Source organism: Ranitomeya variabilis, unplaced genomic scaffold, assembly GCF_051348905.1.
Source record: "Ranitomeya variabilis isolate aRanVar5 unplaced genomic scaffold, aRanVar5.hap1 Scaffold_224, whole genome shotgun sequence".
NCBI lineage: Eukaryota > Metazoa > Chordata > Amphibia > Anura > Dendrobatidae > Ranitomeya > Ranitomeya variabilis.
Genome location: NW_027507987.1, coordinates 29,019 through 40,099, shown reverse-complemented (window position 1 = coordinate 40,099; position 11,081 = coordinate 29,019). Strand labels below are relative to the sequence as shown.

The following is an 11,081-nucleotide window of genomic DNA, read 5'->3' as shown; positions in this document are numbered from 1 at the left end:
CATATCTCAATACTAGCAAACAATATCAGATGATACCAAGGTTTATATAGGACAATAATCAAGAATGAAATGGCTGAATAGTGAAGGTGTGTACAACATTTAACGCTACAGAACTATTTTTTGCCTTGGAAGACAATCAACTTGATTTAGTACTTGAATTTACATCCCTCCTTTTTGTCAGTCAAATCGGTGAACCAGCGAACAATTTCAATTTGTATTACACAATTTTCAAAAGTTTAATGAGAGTTTTTTTGATTGCTTAAACGATTTTATGCAGGATTAATGAGCGTTTTTGGATACATTGTTCAGTTGCCGAACACAATCACATTGTACAGTTATTGTGAACAATGGGTTATTAACATTAGAATCTGATGTATCGGCCAATGCAAAGGCAGCTTAAGTGAGTGGGAATTATAATTAGCATATACACTCACTGGCCACTTTATTAGGTACACCTGTCCAACTTCTTGTTAACACTTAATTTCTAATCAGCCAATCACATGGCGGCAACTCAGTGCATTTAGGCATGTAGACATGGTCAAGACAATCTCCTGCAGTTCAAACCGAGCATCAGTATGGGGAAGAAAGGTGATTTGAGTGCCTTTGAACGTGGCATGGTTGTTGGTGCCAGAAGGGCTGGTCTGTGTATTTCAGAAACTGCTGATCTACTGGGATTTTCACGCACAACCATCTCTAGGGTTTACAGAGAATGGTCCGAAAAAGAAAAAAAATCCAGTGAGCGGCAGTTCTGTGGGCGGAAATGCCTTGTTGATGCCAGAGGTCAGAGGAGAATGGGCAGACTGGTTCGAGCTGATAGAAAGGCAACAGTGACTCAAATCGCCACCCGTTACAACCAAGGTAGGCCTAAGAGCATCTCTGAACGCACAGTGCGTCAAACTTTGAGGCAGATGGGCTACAGCAGCAGAAGACCACACCGGGTACCACTCCTTTCAGCTAAGAACAGGAAACTGAGGCTACAATTTGCACAAGCTCATCGAAATTGGACAGTAGAAGATTGGAAGAACGTTGCTTGGTCTGATGAGTCTCGATTTCTGCTGCGACATTCGGATGGTAGGGTCAGAATTTGGCATAAACAACATGAAAGCATGGATCCATCCTGCCTTGTATCAACGGTTCAGGCTGGTGGTGGTGATGTGCAGCCGACAAATCTGCGGCAACTGTGTAATGCCATCATGTCAATATGGACCAAAATCTCTGAGGAATGCTTCCAGCACCTTGTTGAATCTATGCCACGAAGAATTGAGGCAGTTCTGAAGGCAAAAGGGGGTCCAACCCGTTACTAGCATGGTGTACCTAATAAAGTGGCCAGTGAGTGTATATATATATATCATCAGGAGGATATATACCATAATTGTCAACTCATTAGCAAAAGCATAATTATCCCTTCCATATTAGATTTATCATCAGTTTCCTGTTTATTACAGTTGCTGCTTCCCCCCTAATATCTTTATCGAAGATTTGTACAGACGTAGTGCTGCATAAAGGGGCTCCGTGAAGATGGCAGTGAAGGTGTGTAAGTGTCTGATGGGCTCACACAGCTCATAAAAGGACAACTGCCCGGCCTCGTAATCCAGACATATCCTGACCTTATCAATGGAGATCTGCTGAGATAACGGGACCTCTTTACTGTCATATGTCACTGAATACTGATTATTATATCTTCTCAAACTCCAGGATTTTGTATTATCTCCAACACGGGATTGATGCCCCCTCCTGTCTATACTGGGATAACACATCCCCACCCTCCAATCCCCTAATCTACTGCTCTCCACATCCCAGTAATGTCGTCCTGAGGTAAATCCTCTCCTGCTCATCACCTGGTAAGTCTGGAATCTCTCTGCTGTTTCTGAACGATTCTGGTTCATTTGTGTCCAGGTCGCAGTTTTCAGGTCGTCAGATATATTGATATCGTTACCAGCTGTGGTTACATCCAGTAATATGTCTGCAGGACCCTCCACATAGATCCCGCTCCTTATACCTGATATTACCTCACATAATGTGTGTAATGTGTGTGAGATCACAGCCACATCCAGGTCATCTCCATCATGGGGCTGTTCATCATGTCTCCCTGTGTCCTCATCACCTCCCTCCTCCTCAGGATCACACAAGTCACCGGTGTCTGGTTCCTGTAAGACAGTCAGTGGATCCGTCATGTTACACAGCTCCTCAATGTGTCTCATCTTCCTGGACAGCTCGTCCTTCTTTATTTCCAGCTGATGGATCAGAGCAGACAGTAACAGTGACTCTTCCTTCTCCTGCCTGGAGATCTCACTCAGGACCTTCTTCTCCAGGTCGTCCACCCGTCTCCTGATGTCTGTACACAGGGCAGTGACTCTCTCGGCTTCTCCAGCTGCTTTTTCTTGAGCTTTTCTCCTGCGCTCCTCCAGTCTCTGCACTGTGTTCTCAGTCTCCTCTCTCTTTGTTTCCAGTTCCTGTAAAGCATGTCTCAGTTTCTTTTTCTTCTTAGAGGCCTCATTCAGTATCTCCACATGATGTCCCCGATGTTCTCCAGCCAAACTGCAGGACACACAGATACAAGCAGCGTCCTCAGTGCAGTAATATTCCAGGATCTTCTTATGGACAGAACATTTCCTTTTCTCCAGAGAAGTGCTGGGATCAGATAAGACGTGTTCTGGTGATTTGCTGTGAGATCTCAGGTGTTTATCACACAGAGAAGCCTCACAGTGTAGACAGGATCTAACAGCAGGTACAGGAGAGTCCACACAGTAAGTGCAGTAGATCCCAGTGATCTCCTGTGTTGGTGGAGTAAACAGGAAATCCTCCATTATTTTACACAGAGCTAAGTTCCTCATCATTGCCGGCCGCTCCTGAAACTCTTCTCTGCAGTCAGGACAGGAATAAACTCCAGACTCGTCCTGTGTATCCAGCACACGATCAATACAGACCCGGCAGAAGTTGTGTCCACATCTCAGCATTACAGGATCTGTATAAGTGCTCAGACAGATGGAGCAGAGCAGCTCCTCTCTCAGATCAGCAGACGCCATGGCTGACAGAGGAAGAAAGAAATGAAACTACAATTCTCTGATAATCAGAATCCAAAGGTCGGGTTAAACTTTTTAAAGATGGTGAGGCTGAACTGTAAGAAGTATTTAATCCTGATATATACAGTCATGACTGAAAGTGTTGGTGTCATTGAAATTGTTCTAGAAAATAAAGTATTTCTTCTCGAAAATTATTGCAATTATACATGTTTTGTTATATACATGTTTATTTCCTTTCTGTGTATTGGAGCAACACAAAAAAAACCAGAAAAGGCAAATTGGACATAATTTCACACAAAACCCCAACAATGGGCTGAACGAAATTGTGGTAAACAACTTTGTTTCAAGCATATGATGCTCGTTCAAACTTACCTGTGGCAAGTAACAGGGCAATATGAAAATCACACCTGAAACCAGATAAAAAGGAGACGTTGACTCAATCTGTATGTGCTACACAGGGGGGAACAGAAAGAAAAGACGAACTGTTTGAGGATTTAAGAACCAAAATTGTTGAACAATATCAACAATCTCAAGGTTACAAGTCCATCTCCAGAGATCTTGATGTTCCTTTGTCCACGGTGAACAACATAATCAAGAAGTTTACAATCAATTGCACTGCAGCTACAATGAAATGCTGTGGCAGGAGACGCAGGAGGACCCCAATGTTGACACAGAGATATTAAAAAAATCTAAACATACAGTTTGTCAAAATGTACAAGAGTAAGCCAAAATTCTTCTGGGAAAGTGTCTTGTGGACAGATGATACCAAGATAGAGCTTTTGGTAAAGCAATAAGCTGGCGAGCAGGGCCCTCATTCCTCTTGGTACCTGTTTTGATCTATGTGTTTATTGTTATACTGTAATGTCTATTGTATGTACAAATCCATTCAAAAATGTAAAGTGCTGCGGAATATGTCGGCGCTATAGAAAAAATTATTATTATTATTCTACGGTTTACTGAAAACGGAATGAAGCCTATAAAAGACAATAACACAGTACCTACAGTCAAATATAGTGGAGGTTCAAAGATGTTTTGAGGCCGTTTTGCTGCATCTGGCATTGGGTGCACTGACTTTATGTAAGGCATTGTGAAATCTGAAGATTACCAAAGGATTTTGGGGTCGCAATGTAGTTCCCAGTGTCAAAAAGCTGTTTTTTTGTCCTAGGTCATGGATCTCCCAGCAAGACAATGACCCCAAACATACTTCAAGAAGCACCCAGAAATGGATGGAAACAAAGTGCTGAAGAGTTCTGAAATGGCCAGCAATGAGTCCAGACTAAATCCCATTGAACACCTCTGGAGAGACGTGTAATTACAAAACATTTTTGGGAGAAAACTTCATTTTCTGGAACAATTTCAAGGGTGAGAACACTTTCGTCCATGACTGTATATATACATATATCCTTTTTGGGACTACATACACAAGCAAGAGAAAAAATGTTGCTTAAATTGTTCCTTTGTGTTATACATATACAGCTCTGGCAAAAATTTAGAGATCACCACATCAAATCCCTGTCATGGCCAGTCCAATCTCCAGACCTGAACCCCATTGAAAACCTCTGGAATGTAATGAAGAGGATGATGGATAGTCACAAGCCATCAAAGAAGAACTGCTTACATTTTTGTGCCAGGCGCAGTATGAAAGGCAGGTGGAGAGAATGTCAAGACGCATGAAAGCTGTGATTAAAAATCATGGTTATTCCACAAAATATAGAATTCTAAACTCTTGCTGAGTTAAAACATTAGTATTCTTGTTTCTAAATATTATGAACTTGTTTTCTTTCATTATTTGAGGTCTGAAAGCACTGTTTGTTTGTTTTTGTTTTTTTAATTTTGACCATTTCTCATCTTCAGAAAAAAAATAAAAAATGTATTGCTTGGAAATTCGGAGACATGTTGCATAGTGCTGCTGTGCTTTCTTTTTTTCATTATACTGTATTGCAGGCATTATGGGTTCCATTATCCTGTATGGATCACTTTGTGGGGCCCATTATACTACCGTATTTCGCGGCATATAAGACGCACCGGACCATAAGACGCACCCCAAATTTGGGGTGAAAATTGCAGAAAAAAAGATTTTTTATAAGATGGGGGTCCGTCTTATTGTCCGAATTTACAGTATCTTACCTGAGGGCTGGTGGTGGCAGAGCAGGGTCACAGGAGGCATGGTGTCGGCAGAGGTGGGGTGATGCGGTACGGCGTGCACCTGAGCAGGGTCCCTTCCTGCTTAGGTGGGTGACGCCACGGCCTGGTGTCCATGGGAGGGTAGCAGCAGTGGTTACCGACAGAGGTGCTGGGATGAGGAAGCACAGTGAGAGGTATAGCGTGAGAGGGGTCCCTTTCCCCGGTGAGGTGATGGAAGGATCTCGTGGGCACATGGACTGGAGATGATGGAGGTAGTGGTGTACATTGTGAAGCGAGTATTCCACAGGAGCTCATATGTCTGAGCGCCGGAAGCGGCAAGGACTCAGACATCTGAGCGCCTGTGGAATACTCGCTTCACAATGTACACCACTACCTCCATCATCTCCAGTCCATGTGCCCACGAGATCCTTCCTGAACCTTGCTGCACCCATCCTGGGAAGCAAAAGGATACAGGATACAGAGTCCAAAGTCCCGGTGAGGTGATGCAGCAGCCGGTAATGCTTACCGTGGACCGTGGCGGCAGAGGTGTGGCGGTGGAGATGAGGAGGCGCAGTGAGCGGGGTCCCTTTCCCCGGTGAGTTGATGCTGCAGCCCCGGTAATGCACAGAGCCGGGTGAATCCTGTTGATATCGGTGGGCACGGCCATCTTCCTGAGGCCGCGCGTTCGCAGATGGAGCTCTGATGCCCGGGGCTTCAGGAAAATGGCCGCCGCGATCCCCATCTGCGCACGCGCGGCATCCCGCGGCCATTTTCCTGAAGCCCCGGGCAGCAGAGCTCCATCTGCGAACGCGCGGCCTCAGGAAGATGGCCGCGCGCACCGATAACAACAGGATTCACCCGGCTCTGTGCATTACCGGGGCTGCAGCATCAACTCACCGGGGAAAGGGACCCCGCTCACTGCGCCTCCTCATCTCCACCGCCACACCTCTGCCACCGCACCTCTGCCACCACACCTCTGCCGCCACGGTCCACGGTAAGCCTGCATTGCGCATATAAGACGCACCCCCCATTTTCCCCCCTTTTTTGGGGGGGAAAAAGTGCGTCTTATATGCCAAAAAATACGGTATATAGAAGCAGCGTCGGACTGGAGCACCTTGGGCCCTCCAAAGAAAATCATTCTTGGGGCCCACTATGTAGCTACATAGAAATAAATACAAGACCACCAATTGTGTGGTAAAGCGCGCTAATATCAGGGTATAATATAAGGTAGTACACGTCTTAATTATGTAGCAGGGGTTGGGGTAGAATCATAGAGGGGTAGCCCCCTCATAGAATATAATGTCGCCCCCTCATAGAATATAATGTAGCCCCTCTCATAAAATATAATGCAGCCCCCTCTCATAGAATATAATGCAGCACGCCACAAAATATAACGCAACCCCCTCAGGTATAATGCTGTCCCCACCATAGAAAATAATGTAGCACCCTCATAGGGTATAATGCTGCCCCCCTCATAGAGTATAATGCAGCCCACCACAGAATATAAAGCAGCCCCCCTATAGAATATACTGTAGCCCCCTCATAGGGCATAATGCTGCCCCCCTAATATAGTATGAGGTAGCCCCCCAGAATATAATGTAGCCTGTTGTGAATTCCGTTCTTGGGCTCCCTCCTGTGGTTGTGAATGGTACTTTTGTGAGTTCTGCCCTTGGGCTCCCTCTGGTGGTTTCGAGTGGAACTACTGCTCCTTGAGGTTGCTAGCAGCTGCATTCACTAATCGTCTTGCCTGGATTTTCTATTTAACCTGGCTCTGGGCTTTAGTTCATGCCAGCTGTCAATGTTTTCTGGGTTGGATTCAGATCTCTCCTTGGATTTCTCATATGGCCTGTCCATTTCAGCAAAAGATAAGTTCTTGCTAGTTCCTTATTGTCCATTTGCTTTGGACTCTATTGCTCACCTAATGTTATGTTTCCTTTTGTCCAGCTTGTCATTATGATATATTCAGGCTAGCTGGAAGCTCTGGGGAAGCAGATTTGCCCCTCCACACCGTGAGTCGGTGTGGAGTCCATTTTTGTAAACTCTGCGTGGATTTTAGTTTTTAATACTGACCGCACAGTACCCTTTCCTATTTCTGTCTATTTAGATTAGAATTGGCCTCCTTTGCTAAAATCTGTTTTCATTCTATGTATGTCATTTCCCTCTCCACTCACAGTCAATATTTGTGGGGGGGGGCTATCTTTCCTTTTGGGAATTTCTCTGAAGCAAGATAGCTTTCTATTTTCATCTTTAGGGGTAGTTAGTTCTTAGGCTGTGACGAGGCGTCTAGGGAGTGACAGGAACGTCCCACGGCTATTTCTAGTGTTGGTGTTAGGATTAGGGATTGCGGTCAGTAAAGTTACCACCTCCTCAGAGCTTGTCCCATGTTTTATTTTAACCACCAGGTCATATCAGTGCTGCTCCGTAACCACCAGGTCATAACAGTAGCCCCCTGAGAGAATAATGCAGCCCCACCACAGAATATAATGCAGCCCCCCATAGAGTATACTGTAGCCCCCTCATATAGTATGATGTAGACCCACAGAATATAATGTAGTCCCCTGAGAATAATGCAGTCCCCTCACATAACATAATGTAGCCCCCCATAAAGTATAATGCAGCCCCTCTCCACCCACATCATTGTCCTCATCACCACCTCCATCATTGCCTTCTCCCCCACCACCCCATCACTGCTCATTCCACCACCTCCATCATTGCCTCCTCCCCCACAACCATCATTGTCCATTTCATCACCTCCATCATTGCCTTTCCCCACCACCATCATTGCCTCCCCCCCACCGCCATCATTGACCATCACCTCCATCATTGCCTCCCCCACATCATTACCCATCATCTCCATCATTTCCTCCCCTCATCATCATTGCCCATCACCTCCATCATTGCCCATCACCTCCATCATTGCCTCCCCCACCATCATTGCCCATCACTTCCATCATTGCCTCCCCTCACATCATTGCCCATCACCTCCATCATTGCCTCCCTTACATCATTACCCATCATCTCCATCATTGCCTCCCCCATCATCATTGCCCATCACCTCCATCATTGCCTCCCCCACATCATTACCCATCATCTCCATCATTGCCTCCCCACCATCATTGCCCATCACTTCCATCATTGCCCATCACCTGCATCATTGCCCATTACCTGCATCATTGCTCATCACCTGCATCATTGCCTCCCCCACCACCCCTCTCACACACTCACACACACCACTCTCACACTTGCGCACAAAGCACTGCACCACATACACACACACAGGCACAGACACAGCACAGCACACCTCCCCGCAACAGCAGATCATCCCAACAGCCTCTTCCTCACCGGTAGCTTTCTGTCAGAGACAGCGCGCTGGATGATGATGTCGTCCAGCTGGGCTGTGAGTCTGTGTGCCTGCGTGTGTGTGAGTGCGGTGCTTTATGTGTGTGCATGTGTGTGGTGAGGCATTACATGTGGGCAGTGTTAGCTGCATCCTGAGGCTAACGCTGCCCGCTATTAAAGAGAAATGGTATTCATGCCTCTCCATGCCCATAGGGGCGTGGGGAAGCGTGAATATTCATTTTGCTTTATTAGCGGGGACAGAATCCTGTCTCCAGCTGCTGCTACGCTGGCACAGGGTGGGCCCCCTTGATTCCGGGGCCCCATAGCCACTGGCAGGGAGCCCTTGAAGCAGTGGGTGTCCTAAGCAGCTGCTGGGCAGTATGCCAGTAGGTGTCAGTGCCTGGGCCCACCGGAGAATCCTCTGTTTCTCTGGTGGGCCAGTCCGAGCCTGTATAGAAGGCAATATACTCCACCTGTGGATCATCCACACTGACCTTATAGGACCATCTATTTATCTCTTGTAGCATCTTCTGCGGCACCTTCCTAATAGTAAGTGTGATCCCCATACAGTGTCACTGCCCTCGGGATACTTACATATATTATTAATTCTAGCAATGGATATTGAGGCCAAACCTAGGACTTATTCACACTGCCATAGTTGTGGGGGAAATCACAACCCCAGTGACAATTGGACATCACACTACATGGTTGGGTTTCTCCAGCGTTTCCTCTTTACACTGCCCGGCAGAGACCACAGTGAGAGCACAGATATCACTTTTTCACATTATTACTTTGCGGCATTTTTTCCACATTTGTCTAAAGCTTTTGCTCAGTGCTATAGATCTGACCCGACTGCGGGTGGCAGGGTATCGTGTCACAATTCCACCATTATCAATAATAATAATACAATAAGTAACGAATATTGCGCAGAATTTTATTTTTAATTTTCACAAATATTTCTCATTGATGTGTTTGCTCACAGACAGTAATTTTAGACTTTATAAATAAATTATAGATTTATAAATCAGATTCCTCCAGAAGAAGAACATATAGGAGGTAAGGTACAATCAGTACAACCAAGGATTAGATATTCCACCCTGATCCCAGTTATTAATGGAGGACAGTAATCAACTCTGTCATCAGATGATCACAGAGTCAGATAGATGGATAACATAAAAAAACAGGTCAAGAAATTGGCAAATTTCAGTCTATCGGCCACTAAGACGTCTCCTTACAAGTCATTGGACAAATTATTAAACTAGTTCAGATACCAAGTCAACTTGCCTACAGTAGAAAATGGCAGTGGAGCCACAGGAACATGTCCTCAGCTTCCTGCCCGGCGCTTCCTCTGACTCAGGCGCGTGCGTCATCACTCTCTGCGCGCCTGTGTCTTTCAGAAAATTCCTGGCAAGAAGAAGGAAGCGATGCAGCAGGCGAACGTACGTAGAGGTCAGCGAGTGTCTGTGTGTTTTTTTCAGTTTCTTTTGCAATACAGTGGTGAGTCAATACACTGGGAGGAGCCATACACTGGGTGGAGCCATACAATGGGTGGTGCCATACACTAGGAGGAGCATATACTGGGAGGAGCCATACACTGGGAGGAGCCATACACCGGGTGGAGCATATACTGAGTGGAGCCATACACTTGGAGGAGCATATACTGGGTGGAGCCATACACTGGGGGGAGTCATACACTGGGAGGTGCATACACTGGGAGGAGCATATACTGGGTGGAGCCATACACTGGGAGGAGCATTTACTGGGTGGAGCCATACACTGGGAGGAGCCATACACTGGGGAAAGGACGTTGAGAGTTGGTTGGTGGAGGCTTGGGATGGGAGTGATGGGTGGAAGAGGGACTTTAGGGGCTTATAATAAACATGTGGGGGAAGATACTTGATATGGATTTGAAATGAATTGGGTGGTGGAGGAGGATGCCGAGTCCCTGATCGCATCATAATGAATTTTGAGGGATCGGAGGAGACGCTGTCAGGGACTAAACATCCTCCCCCACTGCCAATTCATTATAAGGCTCTGATCATGTCTTCTGTCATATCATAATTCATAATGGCGCTATCAGGGACTTATAATGAATGGGGGTGGAAGCAGGACAAAAAAAAAGCAAATTCATCTGCAAATAATGATGTGTTGGCAGGAAAAACGCTGCATAAAATACACGTTTTTGCTTTTTGAAGGTGTTTTTGTTGCAGATTTTTCTCCACTCATTAGAACGGGTGAAATAGGCTGCAAAAACTTCAAGAAATCTGCAAGGAAACATTATGCAGCGTGTGCATGACACTTCAGGGATCTCAATCAATTTTCTGGCATTGTAAAACGCTGCGTATTTACTGCAACAAAAGCGCAACATGTGAACACAGCCTTGAAATGAATTGGGGGAATGTCACAGACACTGATTAATTGACATTTATTGGGGGCACCGGAAATGACAGTTAATGGGGGCAGAGAGCCACGTTATCGCTTTCTATCTTTATTGGTGCGTGGCTGGTTGTGTATAAATGGTGGGGTACATATCTGTAGTCAGGGCGCAATGTGGGGGGAGACAACTTTATATGTACAATATGTGACCTTGTTATT

At 45.7% G+C, this 11,081-nt stretch overlaps 1 protein-coding gene across 1 annotated transcript; it reads right to left on the bottom strand.

The window, feature by feature from the left end:
* Nucleotides 1-780: 780 nt before the first annotated feature.
* On the bottom strand, nucleotides 781-3,036 carry LOC143789368 (E3 ubiquitin/ISG15 ligase TRIM25-like). The gene has a single exon (XM_077278998.1). It carries the CDS (start codon nucleotides 3,024-3,026, stop codon nucleotides 1,440-1,442), a length of 1,587 nt encoding a protein of 528 aa, XP_077135113.1. The 5' UTR covers nucleotides 3,027-3,036; the 3' UTR covers nucleotides 781-1,439.
* Between the last annotated feature and the right edge of the window lie 8,045 nt (nucleotides 3,037-11,081).